This window comes from Amia ocellicauda, chromosome 20, assembly GCF_036373705.1.
Source record: "Amia ocellicauda isolate fAmiCal2 chromosome 20, fAmiCal2.hap1, whole genome shotgun sequence".
Classification (NCBI taxonomy): Eukaryota; Metazoa; Chordata; class Actinopteri; order Amiiformes; family Amiidae; genus Amia; species Amia ocellicauda.
In genome coordinates, this window is record NC_089869.1 from 6607931 (window position 1) to 6635743 (window position 27813).

At 39.3% G+C, this 27813-nt stretch overlaps 1 protein-coding gene across 2 annotated transcripts; it reads left to right on the forward strand.

Moving 5' to 3' along the window:
* Positions 1–90: 90 nt before the first annotated feature.
* mxi1 (max interactor 1, dimerization protein) lies at positions 91–27735 on the forward strand. 2 transcript variants are annotated; one of them, XM_066693556.1, is made up of 6 exons: positions 91–435; positions 3624–3726; positions 6968–6997; positions 20096–20210; positions 21936–22107; positions 23042–27735. In XM_066693556.1, exons 1-6 carry the CDS (start codon positions 207–209, stop codon positions 23203–23205), a joined length of 813 nt encoding a protein of 270 aa, XP_066549653.1. In that variant the 5' UTR covers positions 91–206; the 3' UTR covers positions 23206–27735. The 2 variants fall into 2 exon arrangements, with proteins under 2 accessions (XP_066549653.1, XP_066549652.1); XM_066693555.1 differs by lacking the exon at positions 91–435 and adding an exon at positions 2804–3184.
* The last annotated feature ends 78 nt before the right edge of the window (positions 27736–27813 follow it).

Sequence of the window (27813 nt, forward strand, 5' to 3'; positions counted from 1 at the left end):
ATTATTCAGTGGGAGGGGTTGGCTAGATCAACGTGGAAGGTTGGAACCCGCCGGCACAGGGACCCAGGAGACAGCGCCGGAGCGCCCATCTATCCATCCATTCATTTCATCTTTCATTCATTGATCGCCTTCTCAAGAAGCTGCACATCAGGATAGCTGACCCACAAAATCCACTTTGCCCACAAACACCCCGAAGCAGACAGAAAATGGTGAGAAGCGAAAGGCAAACGCGGGAGCTGAAAGCCGAGGAGGTGTTTCTGGAGTCCGACACTTCCATGGATCAGCCAGATTTTGCCGAGATGTCCAACTGTCCTTTTAAAAACATCTTCCACTCCGAGGACTCTGCTCTGGACCAGATCGACACTTTTCTGAAAAACGTGCAAGTGTTGCTGGAGGCAGCAAGTTACATAGAAAACAACGAGAAGAAAGATGGAAGTAAGTGTGTGTGTCTGTGTGTGTGTGTGTTTTATTGAGACTGAGGTGACTGAATAGGGGATTGTCAGTAACACAAGCCGGCTCAGACAACAAAGGACTGCGATGGGCACATAACTACTTATAACTAGATCCGAGCCACCTAGTCTCATCATTGTGGATATAATCGCAATTTTTACCAGCAAATAAACAGAAATAAAACGCACACTTGTAAAACAATGCTTTTCTTCGTCTTGGTGCGTTTTTGTTATATTGCTAAAGTTTTTGTTGCGTCTCACTATCTTGTGCGCATCAAAAGTGCGCATTTTCAGTAGCAGTTTACTTTAATAATATTTGTATCCTTTATTGTACACTGTAAAGGTGTATAGAAATCAGATGGGCAAACCAGACAAAGCAGGTGAAACATCGCAGTGTCCTTAACTTATTGCAAACCTCATGGCACATTGCACGAAAGCGATTAATAATGCATTTGCGAATAACTAAGCAGCAGCCTGGTGGTTTTAAGTTGGTCCTTTATTCTGCACTGTAATGCCCCCTTAAACTGAGACTCGGTACCAGTGTGCACGATAAACAGACGGTCACTAATTCAATAACCTTCATACCCGTTTCAGATGGAGCAGGCATTGCTTTTTTCAGCCGTGCAAAGGATACCTCCACAAGCAGGCATCGCAGTTATGCCATGTTGTGTTTCACGTTTGTGTTTAATCTTGCCCTTGTGGAAAGATTAAATAGAGAATAGTTGTGACACAAAAGGGCCATGTGCCTATGACTCGCAGAAGCTTCATTGCTTCAAGGTAGACAGTAGCTTTCAGACGATACCTGTGTCGGGTAAATCTCCTTGGCATCCTTGGAAGAAAAGCAGTATTAGATCCTATTGCTATCCAGCTGTGCAACGTGCTCAGGGAGGCTCTTTATGTATTTATTTATTTAATTTCCTGATGCTATGAGCTGCAGGGACACAACGGCGCAGTTGTGCAAATGCGAACTTTTCAGAATTGTGCGCATATGCTGGCATCAGTCCTGGTTATTATAATAAGCTGGATAGTTGGTGCCTTGATCTGTAAGCATCGGGAATACGTGATCAATAGTACATCTGCGACGATCGCGTCGTTAATTGTAGAGGGCAGTCCTGTCGCAACACGTCGCGATTGCTTCGAACAGGTTTCTGTCATTTCCACTGGGCTTTCTGCGTTGAAACCCGAGCTTTACGTTCACCCGATCGCTTTAAATGATTTTAGATAAATAAAATCAAAATACTGTTGTTGTTTTTTTTTGTACATGTATTGTAGTTTCTACGCACAATTTGGATTATTTTAAAAGCATTCAACTGTCAAGAGTCGTAGCCATAGACTGGGGTTATACTGCAATAGCCTACAGTTACAGAATTGACGAACGCTAAATAAAGTAGTAATATGTTCCCTTTGATTCCTCCCCTACCTATATAAAGCGTTTATTTGCCGTTTTTCCTTGTAGCAACTCTTCCGTTTACGTCCCGAGTGTTGCATCACTGTTTTTAGGCCTTCATTAACACCAAATCGCTAAATCTTTCTTTTTAGGCCACATATTCCGATGTGTATAGTCATTGTAATTAATAATATCTTATTTGACTAGCTGAAACAATGTACTATAGAACCGCAAGTTACAAAAAACAAAAACCTGAGATCATCAAGCCATCTTTAGCTTCCCTTTTCTCTCGCAACCATTTGTTCTGCTTCCTGGTGTCCGCAGGAGCCTCACATGGTTTCCACATGGAAACAAACTCGGCTCTTCTGATTGGACAGCCGAGAGGTTGCTGGTTGCCCTTACCAGCCGTCACCTCCAATCATACTCGGGCTGCGCTTTGACGTCATGTGTTGCTGGGCCTGGCCTTGAGTGGCTGGAAAAACGTGTCTTTTGCAAGGGGTTGTGGGAGATGTAGGCCTCTCTATTGGCAAGCGAAAGCGACGTACAGGGGAACTTTAGATTGACAGGTGGAAATCAATGTGCACGTTCTGATATTATTAATTAATTGATTATTAATTCATATTATTATGATGTGCATTTAAATTTGATAAATAATACACCTGTAGCAATGCAACATTACATTAAATATTCCACAATGATTTACACTTGATCATTGAGACCAAAATAAAAGACAAAATAATTGAAGTCCAACATAAATATGAAAAAACTTTGAATCATGTTATTTACACACTAGACATGTTCTCTATGGATGTATTTCGGTTGATAAATTGCGTTATGTTGTAGTGGCAAGTCACTGCACGACCGTGGTTCTTAAACAAAACAACTCAATGTCCCAGAGATCTCAGCGGCCGGGAGTCTCCGCCCCTCAGCTGTGAAGCCAGGTAAACAAACTGGGGGAGGAGTGGAAACAGGCAGTAGGCACTTTGCAGGCTCTTGGCTTTCGGGCAAATTTTATACCGTTTATATCCATTTTATACTGTTTATAGCGCTTTTTTTTCTTTTAGTATTTTTTTTAAATGCTTTATTAGGGTGATATCAATTGGATATTTTTGTAAGGAAAGCAAAAATCACTTGACTTAAGCAATACATTCAGATTCTTGTGGGGGGAAAAAAAAACACCAAAATCAGGACTACAACATTTTGAAGCAATACTCCACGCCAAGACGATTGACAATTCATATCTTGATTAATACGTTGATATATCGCTAACGAAGGATGACAGCAGTGCAGCTTATTAACATCCAGAGGTTATTGGAAGCTGCAGAGTATTTAGAGAGGAGGGAGAGAGGTACGTACTCAACAGACACGGGAGGGGGGCAAAAAAAAAAGCATGTTCTCACAGAAATGTTTTCAAAACGACATCTGAAGGACAGAGATCGTATTTATATACATCGTTTCCTTTCTTTTTCTGTGCTCTATTCGTTCCTCCTTCGATGGTGCCGGTTGCCTGATGAATGTTTCTGTCAGAAACCTTGAATTATGTTCTGTATCAATTGACAGACGTTAAGCAGTGCGATTTACATATCGGGTGCTTTCTGGGCATTATTTATATAATGTGCACATGAAATGTCATGTTTCAGCCTGTATTTATGTATTTCTATATGTGTGTGTATATATAAAGATACATATATGCATACACATGCAATTTTACGATCATTCATGTGCGATGAAAGCAACCTTTATTGCATGTTGTTTATTTACTTATTTATTGATTTTTGTTTTCCCAGAATGTGAACACGGTTATGCGTCTACGTTTCCCTCTATACAAAATACAAACTACCAGAGACAAAGGAAATTCAGGAATAAAAAATACAGCAACAATCACAACAGGTAAGCCAAGCGACATTACTGTGCACCGGCCATCCGTTTCTGGTTTCGTTTTTGACGATTCATGGTGCTTCTCCAGCCTGCAGTTCCAGTTTCAAAGAAAAGACCATTTCACTCGAATATACTGTGACCAGCACAATAACTCCCTTCACACATCATTGTGAATAATTATTATTAGTATAGTGTATGTAAAAACAAAACAAAACATTGGGTATATTTTAAAAGCATTAAGAAACCCTTTTTTTTCTAATTACAGATGTTCTGCATAATTTAAACAACATTCTGCATATCTTCAGCAGTAAAAGCGAACCATTTCTCTACATGCATCTACCTGATCGACCTATTAGTGTTTATACACAGATGCAAATTAGAGTACATGCTTTGTGTGTGTGTGTGTGTGTGTGTGTGTGTGTGTGTGTGTGTGTGTGCAGTTTGCTTTGGGGGAAGGGAAGCCTTGGTAACAGCTCTAGCTAGCTTTCATCAGCTGATTGTCAAACTGCGGAGTGGAGGTTAGGGACAATGTGCAATTCACCACCTTTTCCCTTTCTCTTTCACTCTCTCACACTCTACGTAACGAATGCTAGGGTACACATCTGCTATATATTTCGTCTATTCATCCTCTGTTTGTTGAAACTAAAGCCTGGTTAGCTTATACAACTACAAAGTGTGTGTTTTGTTTTACCTTTAATGCTGAAGGGGAAGATGTGTCGCGTCCGAGAGTTGCACACCGACACCGGAAACCATGTCCACGTCTGAAGCGGCCGTGAATATAAATCAATAGATTTAAACCTGCTATGTATTTAACTACATATATAACTTAATGCGTCTCATTATTACGCTACTCATCAATTGTTACACATTTACACTCATTTTTTTATCCTTTAGGAGTTGAATATGTGGTTGCCAATCGATTATGTCAACGTGAGGAAACAGTTTGTGTTTTTTATCTTATCATGGCCAAATCATGCAGCTTCACCTGGATGATATTACCACCCTTTGTCCCATTATTAAATATATGAACACACACTAGTCAAGTGAGGTAGTCGTTTTAGTTGTGCTGAGAAAGGTGTTTGCAGGATTGAGGTCCAAAATGATTAACTTCCTAGTGCATGGTCACGCTTACAGTCTTATTTCTGTCCTAAGAGTAGAGCTAATGGTGGATAAACTATTCTTGGTGATTGTGAAGGACCTAATATATATTAATTGAATGTTTTGCACTATTCTAAATTTAAATTTAACACCATTAAACAAACTATTATTGTACCATAGTATGTGTAGATATGGTGATTTAGAAATTAGAGACGGGCTTATTTCAAGGGGGAAAAAAACAAATGGGGGAGTGGGGACAATTGGAAATAGTTATGATTTAGTTATTTTGTCAAACTGGAGATGGTGATCCTGTTTGACCTGAGATAAGATTTTAAACTCCTGTCGGCTCTGTGTGTTCCCCACTGCGCTGTGTGGGATTGAAGTGAGAGGCTTTCATCACAGTGGGGGGTTCACACATCTATACAACTGATGTCTCTGTCTTCTGCACTGCTGACGTGTAGCACTTACCTACTCTCCCATTCAAATACCCTGTCAGTCCATCTCCAATTGTACTGGGTGGGCTGGCTAGCCTCCAGACACCTTATTTGGTCATTTATACAGTCTTCTTATTCACAAGGGCTCTAATAATTCCTGCACAAGATGGGAAGAATATAGTTTGTTGTCTTAATGTACACTAGAATGTTAATTAAAAATATGTAGTGTATTACAGTGGAAGCGTCAACGGTTACATAATTTCTTTCAATATTTCTAGTATACTATGCAGTGTAGGTGTCCAGAGATTAAAAATAGTTGTCTATGAATAAGCTACTATTAAACATATGAAATACATAAACCTGTGATAGCTGAGAAGCAGTACTGTATCTTCAGAATGTGTAGAGACCCGCCATGACGTGTTAAAAACAATCCTGTGTTTTTAACTGGGGTTTAAACAAGATTGGCTTTGTGTTACTGCATTGAATAATATAATTCCAAAGGGAGAGTGAAATATTTATGAAGATGTATGACGCTGTTTTGGGTGACAGAGGTTGTTAGGTGGATCTTATTCCTTTCTTCCCACAGTCTGAAGAGTCTTAAAGCAGTTTGATGAATTCATTGTCCATGAAAAGTGGATAATCTCTGCATATACTTGTTTGTTTTTTCAGTCTTTGTTGAGGTACCCGGCTTTATCCAAAATATTATTTTACAGGAGCAGTCGTTATCATTGACGATAGGTTGGTGTCACCGCAATATTGCAGCACATGGTTTTGTGTGGCAGAAATCGAAGACATACATGCGGTATCCCAGGGTAACGTGAATTAAAAGGCAAGATAACAAGAAAACAAACGTGTTCCATGCGTGTGATACGAAGTGTAAGCTTGTCAATGTAGCCTTGGTGAAATTTGTCTTCTTAAGTTAACTGTACTTAGTCTGGAGAAGGTCATAGAGTATATAGATATAATGTTAACTCAATTTCCCCAAAGCAGGACAGCCAAAATTCAGGAAACAAGTTTTTTATTTCCCCCTTTGGTGTAGGAAACAGCAGGCCATCAGGTCAGCTGTGTGATTGCCAAAAAAGGTCATGGTATTAATAATTGGCAATAAAGAATAGTGTTCGCACGGCCCTGGGAGCGGTTACCCCCGCTGTGAGGAGCCGGAGTCTGTGTAGAACCCGGCTATTTAACCATCAGGAGTGCCTGTTATCCTTCACCGTGTTGCCATACAAAGAAGCTCTTAAGGGACTGGCTGATTCACTTTACATTATTAACACTGCTCTGGCTCTTGCAGAACTCATGCTGATGGAGATTTTAGTATGGCGGTGCTCGCAGTGCAGCGGAAAGATTTTACAGTGCCTTGGCTGGTACAGAGCCCGCAGTCACACGTGGGTCAGATAGTCAAGATGCAGTAAAATGGGATTCGGAGGGCTTTTCTGTGAGGGGGCTGCAGTAACAAAGCCCCTTGATGTTCTTTTATGAAGTGAAGCCATGCAGAAGGCATGCAATAAAGAAATGAACCTTATCACAGAGATGGTTTACTGCCAAGGGATTGCTTATCAGAATTCAACAAAGGTGCTGCCCTTGCATAGGCTTACCAAGTTTGATAGTGTTGAAAAAATACATATTATTGTCTTTATTTCTATGGTCAAAGAATGTTACATGAATGCAGGACAATTCCAAAGATTATTTATCTGACTTTTTTTTTTTCTTTTTACTTGCAGGTCTACACACAATGAATTGGAAAAGAATAGGTGAGTTGTCTTGATTTCCCTGAAATGTGGCTCTTGTTGATGAGTATTGCTCTGCTATACTGCTAAAGAAATATTGAAATAATCGTTTTAAAAAAGTCTTGCAATAGGGAGTAATTCATGTATTTAAGTTATATGTGCTTGGCTTCTTCTTGGGGGGGTAGTTATAAAAGCAACAGGTTATTAAAACTGAAAGTAAGATGTGACCTAGTTCTGCAGCTAATCTGTGTGCCATGTCAAGAGCATTCCCTGTTCCCTGACTCGCTAAACTGCGATTGGGTCACACGATCAGTGGGGTTGTTGCTAAGGTTTCATGTTACAAGGGTATGATAGCCAGACGGAAGTGAAACCACAAAGTCCCTGTGAACACAGAGACAATAGTTCAAATATCATTTTGCACAGAAGTTATATAATATATGCAGCTATGCATCATTTGGAGGAGAAGAATAACTTTGAAGCTCAACAAGGAATGAGGAAGATGTTTAAAGATCTGGCAGGACTGGAGTTCTTAAGCCTAACTCTAAGAATTATCTATAAACATTCAGAAAAATATTTGTATTTACGTAATGAACACACACATGTTGATTGTTTATTGTTTTCAAAGCTGTAGATTTATTTTGAATTTACTTTTTGCTTTGTGTGTGTGTGTGTGTGTGTGTGTGTGTGTGTGTGTGTGTGTAATTGTATGGTGTTTTTCCAGGACTCGTTTTCTAGTAACATAGAATGTGAGACCAGAAACCTAGATATAATAACAATTATTAAAAACAGAACCGAAAACAAAGGGTGGTAATAATTATGCTTTCTCAGCTGAGAAGCCTTCCCTATCTATTCCAGTGTAACCACCTGCATTTGATGATGGGAGAGATAGACAGAAACCTGAACAGTTCACTTCAAAGAAACCTGATTGACGCTGTCTAGACAAGCTATAATTACAGCATCAGCTTATCAGGGCATCTTTATTAAAATGCTCTCTTAAAAAGGGGAAACACGTAGGTATCACACGATTGTTATGACAGAACTGGAGGCAAAGAATTGTTTAATCTGTGCAGATTAGATTTACATATACATTGCTGTATATGTGTATTTAATTAATCATTATTTTGTTAATGCTGTGCAGGACCATTTTTTTCATTGTTTTATGATATTTGTATTTATTTATTAACAATATAGAACCAAATACACACCTGTGATTGCTATTGGATTGTCTGGATTGTGTGTGTGAAGAGAAGTATGTAATGTTCCTGGTTGTTTGTCTCTACATTTCATCAAGGCAGGCAAATATTTTCTCCATGATACCATACCTTCACAAAGCCAGCCAATACCTGACATGTCACTATACAATATCTGAGCACCTCCTCTGAAATGTTTTAGACCCACATTTGTGTTACGTAAAAACAAGAACATTCATACACAATCAATTTTCAGTCTTCTTTTAATGAAGACAATGATAAGATCACTTGAGTTCTCAATGTTGGTATTTTACATTTCTTCATCAAAGTTTCCTGCATTGTAATATTGAACCAAGGTTATTGTTGCACATCGCTAATACCCTTTACAATGTATATCTAAACTGTGTGTTGATTTTAAAAGGGGGTAGTTGTTGATCCTGCCATCATCCGTAGATGTTTAGTTGGTAGTCATCTTAAGAAGTGTGATAACCACCAATGTAATTTTAACCATATGGGTTGGAGCTCTGTTTAACCTCACTGTTATCTAGGCTGATGAGAGGGAAACGGACGTACACAATCTGCTGTCTCGGTGGAGACGTGCCTTTTTGCCTGCAGAGCTGATTAGCGACACAGTGCAGTTATCAATACACCCCAGATTTGTAAAAAGGGAAGCTGTTCCAAATGCCTGTTTCAGCACCAGGGAGTCTTGACCCAGCTTTGTTGCAAGGAAAAGATGCATACAGCAAGGTGAACGCAAGTCAGGCAGAAAAAAATAAAGAAAAAGTGGGACTGCATTATCTGATTTGACTGCTATGCTATTCAGTTCCATAGAATGTGCCCTGGAGCCCAGATCTGAAATGATTGTGCGCGTATCGATAACTCAATCTCTGTGGCAAAGGCTGTTGTCGAGCTGTGTGTTAAAGGACACTGCAGGCTCTGCGCGGCCTTCTAATGCCTTACCAACTGAGGGAGCATACAAGAGATGAGATATTGTTTGTAATACATTCCAGCCACTCATACAGAACCAGGAATCTTAAGAAGATAAGATCGCAGTTTTTTTTGTTTGCTTTGGACCAATTATGTATTTGTGTGAAAATGAATGTAGGTCGTCGGATAGGAAAGCTAACATAACTGCTGCTATTTATTCTGGGAGAAGGGGTTGTATGTTACACATAATTTATGTATGGCAAGAGATGGGGAAAGAATCTCTATTACTGATTAAATTTGAGTACAGTGATTGTTATAATAACTGTAATGCAACTATAAACTCCCCCCTCCTCATAAATACAGAAGAAAAGTTCACATAGCTGGGCATGCAATAAATTACACTGATGTCGCCAAACTGTCAGAAATACTGATATGAAGGCTGTTGTGTTTTTCCGACAGCATATTGTTTTGCTGCGTTTGTATTGTTTTCAAGAGAGAGGGTAGTATTTTAAAAATACAGGAAAAAAATCAGTGTGACGGGGAGACAGGAAATGTCTTAACCCTTTCCCAATGGGAATAATTTGACTTTGGATCATTAGTCTACTACATGCCTCTTTAAACTATAGGTAATGAAAGAAACTCCATGTGATACCACCCTGCAGACTTGTGAAGTTGGTTTCTCTTTTTGTTTTATAATCCTTCATTGCAAATCTGCAAGAAAAAAACACCAGGCTCTTTTGAAATCTAAAGTTGAGTGCATGAAGGGGAAAGAAGGATGAAAGTACAATTTTCAAGCTACAGAGGTTCAAAGAGATAAAAATATTTTATTATTCCTGGATATTCTGTACAGCTCAGCCTTTCTTTTATGTGATATGTAGAACATCTGTTTTGTAATTTATTTTAATAGGTTAGGAGTCTCTTGTCTGTAGAGTTTGGTTACTCAAGAAGGGAGTGTTGGTTTAAACTAATTAGAGTTTCTGTAACATTCTAAGACTTTATCAAAGACATTCTGTAATACACACACCATATGTGTGCATTTTTATTTTATTTTTTTGTTTCCAAACAGGAATCTCCCTTCCCCTCCAAACCTAAATTGATAATTAGTTGGAAACACAAGATGTAAAACCACAGCCTCTGCACTGTTAAAAAACAGCTTTCTGTCCACAGCAGAAGAATTAAACCCTTGGTGATTGTGCAGCCCTTTTTGGCTGATTGATTATCACCAGCTCTTTGCAGGTTTGGCTAACCCACTCTTTTTCATGTCTTCCTCCTCCTTCACCACACGCTTGATGGGGGGTTGCCTGGAACAGATTAAAACTGTAACTTCCCCTATGATCCTTAAGCATCACTATAAGCTGTCTGTATGCAGCAGGATACAGTGTTATGCCATAATCGGAACGCCTCGGCTTCCCTTAAGCTCTCCCCAGATGTGTCCTAATTGTACACTCTGGATTGATATCTTGAATGCCACAAACTCATAATTAGTATCTGTGCAGATTAAGGTGCAGAAAGGCCACAGATTCTTCCCAGCATCTGCGCCAGATGATTAATAGGTGGCCATGCCGCTACTGGACTCAGCAATGCATTGGCTGGACTGAAGGATCTTTTTAATTGCACTGGCAACAGATTTTAAGTAATTACCCTTCAGGTGTAAAGCTATCAGGGATAATTTCCTGTTGAGATTATCTGTAAATCTCAGTATTCCATCTTGTGCAGAAAGGAAGTGAGCAGCACGCAGTGTCCGGCACGGCCTTTTCCTCTTGCCTTCCATCTCCTTTGTGTCATTTGAGGGAAGTCCCTCTGAAGGCCTGACACGCAACATAAAATTGTCACAGAAGGAAAAAGGAGCATAAGGCAGAAACAGAAGGGTTGATGTACCGACAGTAACATTTTCCTGGGTTGATACCTCTTGTCAGACTAATTTTGCCACTGCATGCATTATGCATTATACATTATACAGACTTGTCTGTTTGTACAAACATAATTGCTGACTTATGGAGTCCGGGTCTATGGTGTTCCAGTATGCTGTGACTCGATTCCACACACACATGCAGACATATCAGTGTGCTGGCTCAGTTGTCTTTGGTTTGGGTTGTCTCTTGTAAATGACATGGTTTCTCTTTGAAAGAAATCGTTGCAGAATTTACCAGGATTCATGTGTCTGTGTGTGTGTGCGTCCTTCAATTGTTTTCCCATTTGTTTCTGATGTACAACCATCCTAGACAGGTACGGTTGCACAATGCCATTTGAATCGTTGCACGGCAGACAGGAGGAAGCAGAGTTGAGCACAGCCTCTTCTTGGAGGATATTCGGACTATGTGACCTACAACGTGACGCCAAGTAAGCTTTTCTTGGCTCTGAAAAGCAGCTTATTGGGCCTGATCTTTGGTTTGATAAACACACGTGTCCAGGCATGTTTCCGCTACAGTCACTAGGGCTAATCTAGCCAGAGTGGCCGGCGTGAGAATCGCAGATCACCGAGGAGAGATGGCTGAGGGCTCAGGAGGACAGTAATCGCTAACAGTAATATATATGTACATTTGTGCTTTGCTTTAAGTCTTGATGGGATGACGAGCACTTTTGAATCTTAATAAATATCTGACTGTATTCTTTTGTTTTGCATTTTCAGTGAAATTCTCTTTTCTATCCAAAATACACCAAACTGATTGCTTCTCTGACCCCGAATTCTTGTTCTTGTTCATGTGTCATTTTGGATTCAGATAGGCTCTGTACAGTTCTTATAAAGCGAGCCTGTCATTCTTTTACCCTTGCGCATGACTTTACCATGCTTGGCTAGGCTTGCTCTTGCTTTTCTTGCATTACAGTGCTTAATCTGTGGAACAGTAATGTGGGGGGCTTTTCCACAATAAACTTGGGTGACTGTGTTTAATACTACAAAATGAGTGGGGATGAGGTACACATTAGGAATGATAAATCGGAGCTCGAATGAAGGGGAGGGGGAGAATTTGTGACACACATCTGGTGATCTCTCTCTCTCTTTCTCTTTGCATTTTAGGACATTGTAGTGGTTATTAGAATGTAATCCTTTATGATCTTGCGTTAAGGGAGGTAAAAATAGGATTCTGATTTCCATACTGGGGCCTGTTCCCCTATTGGGATGATGCCAAAAAGCCCATGATTGTTATGCCTAATCCAGATGCGACGGTCATGGGATGTCTTCATGCCCATCTCTGTAAATGCCTGGTATGGTTGGCTCTGCAAGGGGTTAACCGCGTGAGATCCTGGGATCTGCACTGCGGGAGAAGGGCGGCTGTGTGGAGTGGATTTAAGCCACGGCACGTGTGGGCTAATCCATGTGTTAGTGATGGGGCTCAGTGGGCTATGCTCCCTCACAGCTGTCAATGCCACTTCCAGGTCGACGGAGAGAACGGCTTTTCCTTTGCCACTGCAGCCTCCGCCATGCATCGGTGTGAGTGTGTAACTGTCTGCAGGAGTTAGCGCATTGGGCAGGGTCAGTGAGCAGGAAAGATGTGGCACTCTTTTGCCTGGAGGGGAACGAACCTGCTGCATGTCACTTGGCAGGGCAGCAAACCCCCGGCAATCAGCAAGGAAAGGCTGCTGTAAAAACACACACATTTACATACATTTGTCCTAATTTGCCTGTTGGATACTTTTTGGGGGGGTGGGGGAGGGGCTGCATGCTGAGTATGGCCTCTGGTGATAAATGTTAACTGTTGATGATAGTCTCCTGTACCATGAGGCGACAGAGTTTCCAGATGTGCAGTCGAATGCTGTGAGATAAAGTGGAAGCCTGAAGAAATGATAGGTCGTGCTACATCACACAACTATCTGATTTTAGGATGCCAAAGACAGCATGTTTCCATTCTGTATTACATTTTGTATTGGCCTGTCCATGTCACTTATAGTGGAAATTATTGAAATTAAACCAGGAAGTAATGGTCAGAGGGTGATGAAGTTTTAAACAATCTGTAAAATTGGCATTCAGTCTTTCTTATGAATGTACCTTTAGGTGGAGTGCAGCTTATGCTTTCCACTGCGGGTCTAGCAGATGATTAATGTTACTGCATATTGTCTGAGAGAGATCTGCTTATTTATTGCTTTTTTTAATCTGCACACACTCAGATTCACAACAAAGACTACATGCTTCCCAAAGCATTTTATCCTGGTATTTATATATATATATATATATATATAGATATATATCTATATATATATAGATATAGATGTATATGTATATATATATATATATATATATATATATATATATATATATATATATATATATATATATAGATAGATATAGAGAGATATATATATATATATGTATATATAGATGTGTATGTATATATATATATATATATATATATATATATATAGATGTGTATGTATATATATATGTATATATATATATATATATATATATATAGATGTGTATATATATATATATATATAGATGTGTGTGTATATATATATATATATATATATATATATATATAGATATGTATATATATAGATATGTGTTTCTTAATTGGTTTAAATGCATTTACCTTCTGCAATTTGCTCAAAATGTGAGATTGGACAAACGATTTCTCGCCATATATATAACTCTGTAACAAAGTACTTATGCTGTAACTGATAGAACCCATTTCCCTGCAGTAATTTGTTTCAGAGGTGTGTGGAAGGATTTCAGTGTCCAAATAATAAGTCTGTTAATGGCCGAACTCCTCTGTGTTTTACTCCATAATGAGACGGGACGTGTCATGCAATTTTACAGAGGTTGTCTACAACACCCTGAGGTTATATTTACAACTCTTTGAGAAGAGAGTGTCAGTAAAAGCGGTTTAAGGAAGGTACCGACAATCAATTGTGCCCTGTTTTAAGGTTTGATCATCAAATGTGTTGTTCTTTCAACTACTTCAATAAAACAAAAAAATGAAACCGTTTCATTGTTGGTTAAGGTGCAGTATTGATTTATACTGTACTCCTTGTATCTGGAGAGCAGGGGAGGGAACTAATTAACCTGAGAATCCTGTTTTGTCTGCCAGAATGTGAATTAACCGCATGATCATTAACCACAGAGCCGTGTCATGTGGGAAAGTAGGGGGTTTTATACGAATCACACAAGCGACTATAGTCTGTCTAGAAACTCACAAAAAACAACACCAACCATTGTTATTCTAATGCACATAAATGCAGGCCTTATAATGCTGCACAATAGAACATTTGTGCCTGCTCTGTTGTATGTGTACACATGCATGCCTACATTGGGGAGCAAATCTATTGAAGTTCCTGCTTTAGGATTCATTTATAAAAGCATAATGTGCTATGTTTTACCGAGTGTCATTCATAGATCTATCAAATGTACACCGTAACGTTGCATTGAAAGAGATCCGATTATGCAAGCTCAGATAAATATTTGTCATTGTTTTTAGTACACTGAAATCTTTATTTATCCCCTCCGCCCATCCTTCACCACAAAGTAACTAAACATTTCCATTAGACAGCTCTCTGACATGGTAAATATGTGTGAATGTAAATACAGCCACATTTTGCAAGATGTCGAGAAAAGAAAATTATACCTAGTCTACGGGAAGTGCTGATCTGGATTTCATAAGGACAGACAAAGCCTTGTAATTACCAGTGTCTCCAGTTCAAGATGCTTTAAGAGCAACAAATAGATTTATTGCAGGCTTCTCTATAATTAAGGAGTCTTGAACACCAGCTTTAATACATGGGGAGAGGGCCTGGCCTAGGGTGTCAACATATTTGTGTGGTGAAGCATTCTGACAAACGTATTCCTGCTATTAATGTAATGACCTCAGCTGGTATCAATATAGTATCCTAAATTTTAATTCTGGTTCATTATATTTTATTTAAACTCCACTTGAAATATGTGAGCTGGGTCTCTGTGTTGGTTCTACTTTAGTCAGATTGCTTTACTCTAATGCAGTAGCATAAGCTGTTATGATTTGTTTCAGAAGGATTTCGCAGATAAGCTGTGTAGCACTTAGTGTTGTCAGATTCTGGCCCCCTGCAACATGCCTCTCAGTTCTGAACACTGCTACAGTTACTGTTTAAGAAATAGTAGAGATAGAGATAGTAAAGACACCTTTACAGTGAGTAACCCTGTCTTAGGAAAACCAAACAGATTGCTTTTAATTAAACAGAGAAAAATAACATGTTCTGTCTGCCTCCTCCCCCTTCACACAGCGAAAAGGAAGTCAGTAGAAGAGCAGCATTAGACTGAACGAAACTTTAAAAACCTATCCCCTGGCATAGCCTTTTTTCAGCGCCTTCTAAATATATTTTTAAGAGATGAAGCAGAACCTGTGGCCCAATACAGTGTAAATAAATAAATGAGCGTGTGAACAAAACTGTGGACAATGGCAGAGCTACATATAAAGCATGCGGGTGGGCCAGTAATGCTTTTGTCGTTACAGACGTAAAATATAATTGTGCTTCCAAAATCGATACCTTTAGGAAGCAGAGGACGAGTGTAGAATAGTGGGGGGGGATAGAAACGCAGTTGGGAATGCGATTTGTATTTTCTGAGGCACCCGCATGCACGAGCAGATCTCTGGCAAGAGGCTGAGGCACTGCGCTGCTGGGATATTCTGTCCACAGGGCAGCATGTGACGGGAGAGCTGTGAGCCAGGTGACTTAGCCACAATGCCTGTACACCACAGCCCCATCCAGCAGCCCCCCTGGGAGCCACCAGGAATACGCCACAGGAAGGCTTTGTGATGCAGGAGGTCACGTTCGCTTCTACAGAGTGCAGAAAATGCCTTTTGTTGTGTATAAATAACATCTTATACAAGAGTGGGCGCTGTGTCAACATCTAAAAATATATGAAGGGCCAATCGGAGTTTCCATGAATACTACAGAACTGTAAACTTTCAAAGCTACATTCAGTTCCAGGGATGGATTATTTAGTCTTTGCTTCAGAAGTGAGTGGGTGATTTACCTCTGGTTAGAGATGAAAACGTTTGAAAGTGTGCAGTAGATTTATACAGATGGAAGCGAAGTTCACACATGCAAAGAAAAATTGTTTTCCTATGTTCTAGATTCTGTAATTTACTGTAAAACACCCTCTTAAATGAGCATTATTCTTTCATTTAAAATGCCAAATTTTAATCCTTGCAAGCAGTTCACACAGACCAAAAACAATGCTCAGCACAAATAATTCAAGCACTTTTAGGATTTGTATGTTTTGCTTTTAGTTACATTGAACTAGAAGACCAACAATGTCTGCCTGTTTGTGAACATGCATGCATTTATTTGTTTGTGCGTGTGTGTGTATACAATCTTAAATACTAATTTTCTTTCCAGTTCAAACTGGCAGAAGAAGAATCAATCCCTTGGGCCCAGCTGTGTGCTTGACATGTGTTAAGGGGTTATAATGTGAGGCCAAGCAAGGTGATGTTGCATGTAAAAGGCTTACAGTCAATGTCAGTCCAGGGAATTCTAGGTGCCAGGTATGACTGGAGCACACAGAGCAAACAGATGCACACACTTCAATGTTAAGTGTTCACAATTGATTGGAATCAAGATGTTCAGCCTTGGTCAGAAAGCAGCAGGTGATTAGAAACTAAGTATTGTGTGCATGTTGTATGTTACCCTCCCTCTCCTCTCGTATCCTGGCTCCAGATTGCATGCTGGAGAGGCACAATGGGTCACACACCAAAATCAGAGGTTAGTCATGTGATGTTTTGGCTTCTGAAAGAGGAAGTTGTAGTTGAGGTTCAAGCTGATGGTTAACTAGAAGCAACACACTTGGGCCTGCTACCCTCTCCTCCGGACTGATAGATAGCCTGTTTACAAAACTGCAGCCTGGCCATATAAAAAAAAAAAAAAGTAATCCACTTTTTCAATTCCATACAATGGGCTCAACAGATGGAACACCAAGTGATGTTTACTGAAAAATCCATTAAAGAACTGTGCTTTGTTAATCCATCTTGCATGTAGGCCTACAATCTAATATGCTGATATCAGTCACTACTGTACTGACCGAGGAAATGGTCTCAAAATGTACGTGGGTGGGAGGGGGGGGGTGATGGGGTTCTTGTTCAGATTTATGCCATGGTTTACAAACCCAGTCAATGTATACTTGGATTTCAGTGCGATTTGCATATTGTTCTTCACTTGGTATTTTTTTTATTTTGTTTTTTTTACAAATCCCTACCAGTTTTTTTTCACATTTATAGTATGGTATAACATTGATGGTATCATCAGGAATCCACTTCTTGTCCTACAAGGGAATATACACACAATACCACTGGATCCACATTTCTAGGATTCATTGTCATTAAGATTTGTGTTTTAATTTTCAGTTCCCCTTTTAAATATTTTCCTGTTAAAGAAATTAAGTTTAAAGTACCTGATTAAAGTAGCAGCCTTTTTTCCCAGCTTTGTCTAGTCTATTAAATTATTTACCCCCAAATAAATGTCAACATGATTTGATTCAGAGCTAATGCTTTTGTTGTAGATACCCACAGAAAAGGTACTATAATACAGTTGTAAAATTACATTTGTACCAGTGCTTTCCTTTATACAAATGATCTCATCTCTATCAGTGTCAGTGATAACAAAAATTGAATGTAAATGACTAGAAATAAAATTGTTAGTTTATCCATCAATGACACGCTATTATTCTTGAGTCTCGTGAGGAGCAGGCCTAGTGAGTTGTTTGTTTCTGTACACACAGTAAGAGCGCTTGATGGATAATGCTGGGGGCACTTCCATGATCCAGTGAGAACAATCAATACTGCGAGTTCATCGATGCAGCTCTTAATCCAAGTAACCTTACTTCCAATTGCACTCTTCAATAAAACCACAGATTGCCGGACACTCCAAAGGTCATAGCGTGCCTAGTTGAAGGCAAAAAAACAGCCCGGATCTGCAACTTCTCCTGGTGGTGTTGAACTGAACTGAGCTGGACTGATCTAGTCCTCTTGAGGATTTATCTGCAAGGGAGTTGTGTTACTGTATGTGCTGTACAAAGCTGTCAGCATAAAGGATAGTAAAGTATGGATTTCCACAATGTAAACATCTTCTTTTTGCACTAGATTGAGTGATTTGGAAAGCAGAGAAGTGTATCAGCAGGAGAACAATTTTTGCAGTGTTTTAATCAAGGATAAGAACATACTATTATAATAGGGGAATGTGGGAAGTTTGAATGAAGGTACTAATGGTAGTCAAAGTATCTGAGGTCTGACTGCTCTATTTCATGCTGGCAGGGAGTCAGGGGTTATCAGCCTAATAGTGCTGAGCAAAAAGACTGTGTATCTGTGGGAGGAAGGAGAACGTCTCGAGTCTGGGACACAAATAGCAGCGTCTGCAGTGACATATCAGCAGAGCAAGCCTGGGCTTGTGGGAGCAAGCTGATCAATCAAAGTTCATGTCTGAGAGTCTGGCAACACACGCTTCCAAAAGTGGTCAAGGAAAGCCAAACCCCTTTTCTTGGTTTTGCAAGCCAAAATCGACCAGAAAACTTGACGGATAAGGTGTATTATGGCAATGTGTACATGTACAGACATGATTATGAGATCGGGGGCAGGGGGACAAAATGCGCCAGATCCGGATCATTGTACATATCCCGTTTGGAGGATTCTTTGTTGTTTTACATTTTCAGGGTCTTCCTTTCTTTGATTTAGGCTATGTATTGTACTAGATGTAGGGTCTAGGCAGCACTCTCAAAGGGAAATGGATTCCAAGGCATGCTTTGATGTAACACTTACTCGACTTCCCTTGCCTGCTTTAAAATATTTACCAGCCAGGCTATAAATATAACTGTACAATGTATAGCATGTCACTATAGGGACTGTGAAGTGTGCTCCTTAGAGGCAGACAAAATATTAGCTTCTTGGCTTTTTTTATTGTTATTGTATTCATTTATCTGGATTTACATATATTCACAATAGTTTGGCGTGGCGTATTGGTCTTCACTTAATATAATGAATCCTTTTGTGTCTTTGGAAGCCCGTGGCAGTCTATTTGTATAGTTCAACGTACAGCACCATGAGGTCTCCAGAGCATGTTGTTTAAATATTTAGTTTTCTTTTTCTTTTTTCCTTGTTCAAAAGGATGAACCTCTGTATTGTGTGACCTGGTAATGTGTTGCGGTTTTCCTTTCTTTCAACAAAGCAGAGAATTGCTGCAAGTTGTCTAGGCAGTCATTTTGTCCTTGAGGCAAACCCTAAACACAAGATACCTTTCATACCAATTCATCTGTTGACAATGACATGGAGTGCCTTTTCATCCATTACTGATAGGCAATAACAATGTGTACAAGCTGTAAAATGTACCATTACTAACCATATAGATAATGGTTGCAAAGGGGATTGTGTATCTGTCAATGCTCATTATAGATCAGCAAGTAATTTCCTCGATTTAAAGATATGGTAGTTCGATATGGACCTTCAAATGAATTCCAGTGCAAGGATTTGGTATAAGATCCTCGCTGCTTATTATACAATTCAGTTAAATGCCAGAAACCTGCAATGAAATGCAGTGGGGAAATTAGATATATGACAATAACTGGCCTTAAACACAGTAATGGGGGCTCCCAAGTGGCCTAGCAGGGAAAGCAAGCTAGTCTTTAGTCCCTCATTGCAGGAGTGTGAAAGCCAGTGTGGGAGAACTCGGTTCTCTGTAGTCGAGCAGCAGACCCTCTTGGGCACCTGCAGTTTGAGGATTTGATGTAGACAGACCAGCTATCATGCTCAGAGTGATGTGATAGATAGGCGTTAGGCATTAGGCATTCTGGGCTTTGCAGAGCAAAAAATAGGCCATGACTCTGATGGCAGATGGGTCGGAGGTCATGGCTTTGTCTCATCTCTCCTGGCGAAGAATGGTGGTCTTTGGGGGAGAAATAATATATTAAAAAAAAAAATCAATATAATAAAAAGATTAATAATTTAATTCACCAAATTCTCTCAAGTGTTTCTACCCTTTTCCTTGTAACTACTGTATATAACAGCCTTGTTTGTAGTTTGTATTCATCCAATGTGTTTTTTGCTTGCAGGAGAGCACATCTTCGGCTGTGTTTGGAGCGATTGAAGGCACTTATACCACTGGGACCAGATTGCAACCGGCACACAACACTGGGGTTGCTGAACAAAGCCAAAGCACATATTAAGGTATTTTGTGAACGGCCTATACATCATCATAATAGATTGAGCTTTTAAATGAGACGGATAAGATCAATAAATAGATTTTAAGCAAACCATCTTGCATCCTGCCTTTTCAATAGCATGCCAGCCACTCAAAACACAACGCTATCTTGATTTTACTTTGTGGAGGATCTCATTAAGGAGATGATAATAGTGTTATAAAGGGAAAGACTATTGCAGATCTTGTCAACACCAGAAGCGGTGAATGCTGGGCGTGCTGTTGTAACAGAAGCTTAGACTGCTGTGACTTTGTGACCTGTGAGAGGCTGTTACGTCATCCATACTTGATTATGTTTCACTGCTGTAGATCACTGTGCTTTGTATACTACATGCTTTGTAGCTATGCACATTCCCTTCAACATGCAGTAGACCTGAACGTACATCCTAGCCATCGTGCTGGTGTTGTGGTCTTTTGGTATGGTGCCTGTGTATGCTTTATGATGAGTAGTAATGAATCTGGGCTTGGAAATAGCCTGAGCATCAATTATCCTAATGCTGTTTAATGTAGAATCTGATCATCGATATTAAAGCAGAGTTAGAACTCTTTATCTTGGATTTCAGACTTGCACATTCTGAATTTCAAACCGTTTACCAGTAGCTACCAGTCAAGTGAAACAGGCATTAAAATCGAAATGCATCAAGGAAAAACGAATTAAACATTCTTAAAAGGGAGTTGATCACAAAAAAAAAAAAAATCGGAAATCAATTGCATCGGTCAGTCCTTGATTGGCACATGGGATAAACAGCATCATTACAGAAATTCTCCCAAAGAGTTGGATTTGAAAGTGTTTGCAATTATTGTCCTTCCCTGCACCCCAAGTGAAATAATCAATTTGAATGCAATTATAAATGATCAAGTCTGTAGTACATCAGCTGTGATCTGTCAACTTACCCGAAGGTTGATGGCACTGCAGTAACTGTGACCTGTGTGTCACAACCATTAAATGATCGTTTGTTTCACCTCTGTCATATGTGCATTGTAATATAACCCTTTTGTTGACCTCCTCCAAATAATTCCCACACAAGGTTCATTCACATAGCGGAATATTTTCCGTGATTAATTTGGTGCCGTATTTTACACACTCCAGAGCTCCCATAATGGTCAACATCCCAAGACTGGGGAGTAATTAAGATATATATGGCGTCTCTGAAGCGCTCCAAAAAAAAAAACAGATCCAAGGCAAAAGGAAAATTTCCTTTTTATGTTATTCAGAGCACTGCAAGAAGAAACCCACACAGAGGCGAAAAATTATAGATGCAATTCATATCTGGGCTGAGAGGGAACACAGTTGAATTACTGCTCTAAATGGTATTTGGCGAGCCACTGTTAGTGTGCTCAAATTGCTGTCATAAAATGCATTTCATTGTGAAAATATAGCAGTGTAGATTGTGCCAGTCATTGGGAGGCCTTTAGGTAATTAATGTGATCAGTCCATGCAGCTTTTCATTGCATACAATCACAATGCAGGAGATCCTCCGACTATAAGCCATGCCAGAACAATTTTCCTTTGACTTGACTGGGCCAGACAAGTGGCTAAAGGCCATAGGACATTTTCGGTGATACCCATGACACTGTCCTGTGTTGGTAGAATCACCAGCCTAGTCTCACCAAACACTACGAACCAAAAACGTTCATGTGACTGTCTCTGAGGTGAGGAGAGCTGACTGTTTCTCTCTCCCTCCCTCTCACAGAAACTTGAAGAGGCCGACCGCAAGAGCCAGTACCAGCTGGAGAGCCTGGAGCGAGAACAGCGGCACTTACAGAGACAGCTGGACCAACTGCAGGGTGGCGGGGAAGGGGAGCGGATACGAATCGACAGTGTGGGCTCCACCCAATGCTCCGACCGCTCTGACTCAGACCGAGGTAAGAGGCCGAAACCAGTCTCCCGGGCAGTCAATTCCACAGGAATGCCAATTAAATGTCTTGAAACATTTACCATGACAGTAACTTTCATCCTTAAATGTAAATAGTGAGACACTGTTTTGTAAAATAGAGCTGAGGTTGTCATAACATTACTGGTAAACAGCATCTTACAATACAGGAAAAATAGTAGCACCAGATTGACTGGCTTAGAGGTCAAATACTTTACCTGTGTAAAGCTAAAATATTGATACTGAAGCACTTCTTTCCACTAGTATTCTGTGAAATGTTGTGTTCCTGGTCACTAAGAAACTTAGAGACCTCGAGATCTTCACTCAGGAAAACTTACCTTTTTAAGTGTCAATATTTCCACAGAGTTACCTACAAATGTGTTGCTAGAATTAGAAAATGCCTGAATACAAGTTTTTAAATGCTGCTTGCAAGATGCAAAAGCACCAGCGGGTATTCATCTAATGAAGCACTGAATCAGCAGCCATTTTAGAGAAAACGGGGTGCTGCCCATGGTCAGTCCTAAGGATTGGACAAAGCACAGAATCCGTTCTGGACACGCCAGGCAGTGCCACAGTGTTTGCTTTGTGTTGATAGAGGGATTAATAATTTACAACGTGCATTAATTTGCCTAGTTAAATGCTCATGAGGCGAACAGTGTATTGTCAGCAGTTTAACATCTAGAACTGCCCTCTCGACACAGATTGCGAAAACGTTTTTACAAGCAGTTGCCAAGACACTTTTTCTGTGTGGAGGGGGAAGAAAATAGACCTCCCTGGCCTTCATTCCTTTATTCAGTAAATGCCAAGTGTTGATCTAATTAGTCTACCGAGGGTTTTAATGAGTTTGGGTCCTGACAGCTTTGGCTTGTGTCTCCCTTTTTTTTTTTTTGGGCGTGTGCGTGCTTGTGTGTGCGTGTGCTTTTCAGAAGAGATCGAGGTGGATGTAGAAAGTACGGAGTTCTCCCATGGAGAAATGGACAGTGTGAGCACAACCAGCACCAGCGACCTCGACGACCACAGCAGTTTGCAGAGCATGGCTAGCGATGAGGGCTACTCCAGTTGCAGCATCAAACTGGCCTTTTCCTCATAGAGGCGTCCAACATGGAGACACAGGGAGAGGGCAGATCAACAACCTAGGAATTCCCTGCACAGAACCTCACAGGGTGTTGAGAACATGACCCAACTTCAGGCCAGGCACTCTAAACTAACGCAAAGATCTTGCCTTAACCTGCAGATGCCCACCAACCGATCTAGATATTGGATTTGGATATTTCCAATTTCGGTACAAAGCCAAGCCATGTTTAATTAGACACCTTAATTGTCGTTTTTGTCGGCTTTTTAGATGTTTGCATTGAATGACAGAGCTGTTGAAGGAGAATCAAGTCTCTTTAAAAGTGAAAATGTTTTTTTATTCAATTTCTATTTAAGACCTCATGAACGAGGATTCATGATTGAGGATTGCTAAAGATCTCTTTGAGGATGTTTTGGCTGAATAACATAAAAAGGAGGGGAAATGAGTGCTTGAAGCTGAATTAATCTCCTGTATATAGGAAATTAATACTGATTCAAGTATTGTTTCTACATTACAAAAAGCTCTTGATTTTTTTTTTTTGTATTATTATTTAAATTATATATATATATAAATTGAGCACTTAGATAAGTTCTAATTATTATTTTTTTATCAATTATTCTGGTTTACCACTCTCTGCTAGAATCCCTGAAGTTAGGTCAGGTTCCACACTTTGGTTCTGAGCTGGTGAGGCATGATACCCATTCTCTGCTGGAAAAGGAACAAGCAATTGACTTGCCATATCAACATGTCTGGCCCCTGAGCATTGTTTTTGCTAAGCAAGGCACAACTATAACTTGGACACTGAAATTGGTGCTACATAACACAGGCCAACAAAGCAGATTGATTGGCTGATATAGCCTTAAATTCTGCAATGTTTTGCTAACTTAAAAAAGGAATAAAGAAAAACCGAGCATCCTTTCCCATGAATGTGGGTATTCTGTTGACATTCTAATTTTGGAATCGGATATGCGATTTAAAAAAAAAAAAAAAAAAAAAAAGCAGCTACCATAAGCTATCCTGCAAATGCCTATTTCCCAGCAGCCTGTAGAACTGTCACTATTGTACATTTTCCAATAGATGTCCTTTACAGAACGTCCTGAGCAATAACGGTCCTGAATCATTTTGTCTTGACAGTTTTAGCTCCTGTTTCTGCGAAGGCACAAATCTGTGTCCGTCCAACAGCAAAATGAACTTGCTAGTTTTGTATATACTTACAAAGAGTTTCAGAATTTGAAAATGTTTAAAAAATATATATATTAAAAAAATAATTATATATATATAGTACCCGTGGATAGTAAGTAATATAGCCTCTGTTGCTGTTTGTCTTGTGTTTTTGTGCATTTTTCATATTTTTCAATGATTTAAACTTCTCAAAGTGGCATGGACAGTATTATTTTGTTCATTTTGCTGGCACAAAGTTCAGACTTTCCATTCTGCAGTTACATTGCAAAAGAAACAGGTATCACTTTGAGCTACACTTCAAGACACAATGAGGACAAAAATAAACGTATGGGGTTTAAACCCCAAATAAATTGAGGACTTCTGTTCCCACATGCTGAGTTGAAGTGATACTCTTATATTATTTATTAGTTTTTATTAAAGCTGAAAAGCATTCCGCCTGTTATATCTTGAGCTGTGAACCTTGTGTCAGATGTGGCTGGGTGATGTTTGACTTTGTTTATAACCTCTGGGCTTGAGGTTTCCCAAACTTGCACTTCGAGGTCTGACTTTCTCTCCTTTTGTCTCTTTTTTTTTTTTAAGTTAAAAATTTCTAACCCATGTGTATTCTGTAATTTGTGGAAGAGACCTCGCCAACCAGATTTGATATAAAACCTTTGAAATGTACATTTGAATTTAATCACCCTCACCTCACACACAGGATTGCAAAGAACTTAATTTCTTGATTTTTGTTGGGTTTGTATTTGTTCTTTCGAATTTTGTTCTCATTCATTGTTTTCAGGATTGGAAGGGTATTATTAAAGGAAGAAAAAAGAAAAGGAAAAAAAAACAGCTCTTATCTGTTCATATACCCAAGTTTTTTTTCATATTATTTTTATGATTACTATTTGGTGTTTTTCATTTTCAGTTATTGGTACACAGGAAATTAGAAGTGTAATCTCCCTGTGCATGTTTAGATACAGTACATACTGCTTCATTTATTTCAATAGAACATGCCACAATCTAAAAATACCCACTGCAGATGGGCTTTTTGTGGCGATGCCTCTATAGAGACGAATGCTTCCTCTTTGGTTTTGAATGATTGACCATTTCTTTATTTGAGCACCTCTTCAAGAGCTGTGTAGTAACAGATGGAGGAGTCTGGAGATCAGGTCTAGAAGGTGGATACCACTGCTTGCATGTATTTTAGTTTTTTAGTATGGTGATATACAAACACACATCCACCCAATGGTACTGCTTTGGCAGAGCAATACAAAAGTCAAACCTGTTTAAACATGTCTGGATGAGTCCATTCTTGCACGGGTAGATTACGTTCTCTTTGCCCAATGTATCCATTTTGACATCCTGTGTGGTGTTTTTTTTTTACACCATACTGCACTATAAAACGACCCTTATTAAGAAACTGTGTTTCTGATTCCACACCAAAGTGTTCCCTCTGCTTTCAGACACTGCGAAGGATGATTCTCGTGAGATAACGTATTGCTGGTCTTGAGCTGGCTATTTTGTGTAGACATTGGTGAAAGCAAAGAAACTGGGTGAAGGGAGAACGGAGAAAAATAAAGCTACTCCCACCCCGGACTTAACCAGTTGCGATGAGCTTTGTGGCATTTCTTCCAAAACGTAATCTGATCAAGCTGTGTGCTAAATGCAATACTCAATAAACTCAATATCACAATCTGCAGCTTTTTTCCAAGGATGCTGTGGAATATTTTACCCAGCATTTATAGATAATTTGGGGTGGGCTTATTACTCTTCATGACCATTCCAGGTTAACTTCAGAATGATTTATTTATTGATTTCAACATGACTTGGTTCTTTCTTTCTTTTTTTTTGGCAACTCTTCAATTGGTGCTTAGGCTCTTGAACAAAAGTATTGAAAGTAGTCAAATAAACAGCTTTGGGCACTTTGTGTAAAAAGTATTTGGTAGGCATTACTTGCAAGGTCTGTACCCCCCCTTTCTGTGTATTTTATTCTTTTAGTTTTTATTTTGCTGATACACACAATATTCATCTGCAAGCTACTGACAGCATCTGCAGTATGCTTATGTAACCGTGAGTTTAGCTGAAGCTTTATTTAGAGTGAATTTGATTAACAGTTTTTGCAATTTCCCCACGTGGAATTTCAGGATGTTTCCAAAACAAAATGGGGGGGGGAATGTGATTGTACTTTCCTTTGTGTTAAAGAAATAACAAAAAAACATATTTCACAGCTGTCAGAAACGTATACAGAACCAGGGTTAAAAATCTAATTGCAGTGAATCTGTTTTTTCCTGTAGTGGAAGACCTTCAAAATAGTAAGACATGGAAAGTTAACAATTATAGCAATGCAAAGCCCAGGGTTTTGATAGTTAATTTTATTGTATAAAGCACAATGTGGTGAGGTGTGATCAGATTTCTGTATATAACAGAGGTTTTGTCAAATATGCTGTTAAATAGACTGAAAACAGAGTGTACTTGTCTTTTGACAGCTTGATACTACAGGAAGACTATTTTCAGGTATGAAATTATAAGAAAACTTTTAAATATGGGAAAATAAAGAGATTTTATTTTTACTGCACCTAAGGTGTGCCAACATTCTTTTTTTTTTTTAAAGATGCGTAAAACTTTGAAAACAGACATTTGTCCCAATTCAAATGGGACTCTTGGGGAGTCAAATAGGAGTCTTTGTAAAATGTGATCTGAAACTAAAGCAATTCTAAGTGTCAACCCATATGAAAAGTGGTTTATACAATGGTAATTTATATGTGGGGGACTTGCAAAAACTAACACTTAGTGGAAACTCAGGCTTCAGTGGGGATTGAAATATAGAGAAAATGTAAATATTAGTACCTCTGGATGAGAATCCATTGTATGTTCAGCTCTTTATGGTAATTAGTTTAAAACATTAAAATGTTTAACACTTACTAGCTAGTTATACAAAAATTAATAAAAAAGAGGTGGAAACATGAAGGCTGCAACACAATGTGTGCATGCTGCATTTAAATAACCAATGTAATAAGCTATCAGGGAAAAAGGCTTGTGTCACTTTGGGGAACTGAATATGCAAATGGTGCAAACAACATCCTGACCAAAATCAAAAACATCAGCTTATGAATGCTGAGCATTCAGTAACACAAACTGCTTTTTTCTGAGTAAACTCATTTGCAGCAGGAACTGTAAAATATTCTAACATGTAAATATGTACACACTGTACATACCTAATTTGCACTCTCCTTGAACTCTTCCAATTTTAAATGGCTGTTGTAAGAGTACATTGTACGCTGTATTTGTTTAATTCTTTGCCTTTTTCTGTCGATTTAAGCAATTTAAGAGCTGCCAAGTGCCCCTCATCCCCCCAAACCCTGTTGTCTGATGTATCGGACACACTGATTTACAATCTTTCTTTCTATTTTTAAACAGTGTGGTCTGGCCATCTACAAATGGCCAGATTCATGCGGATTCTTTTTT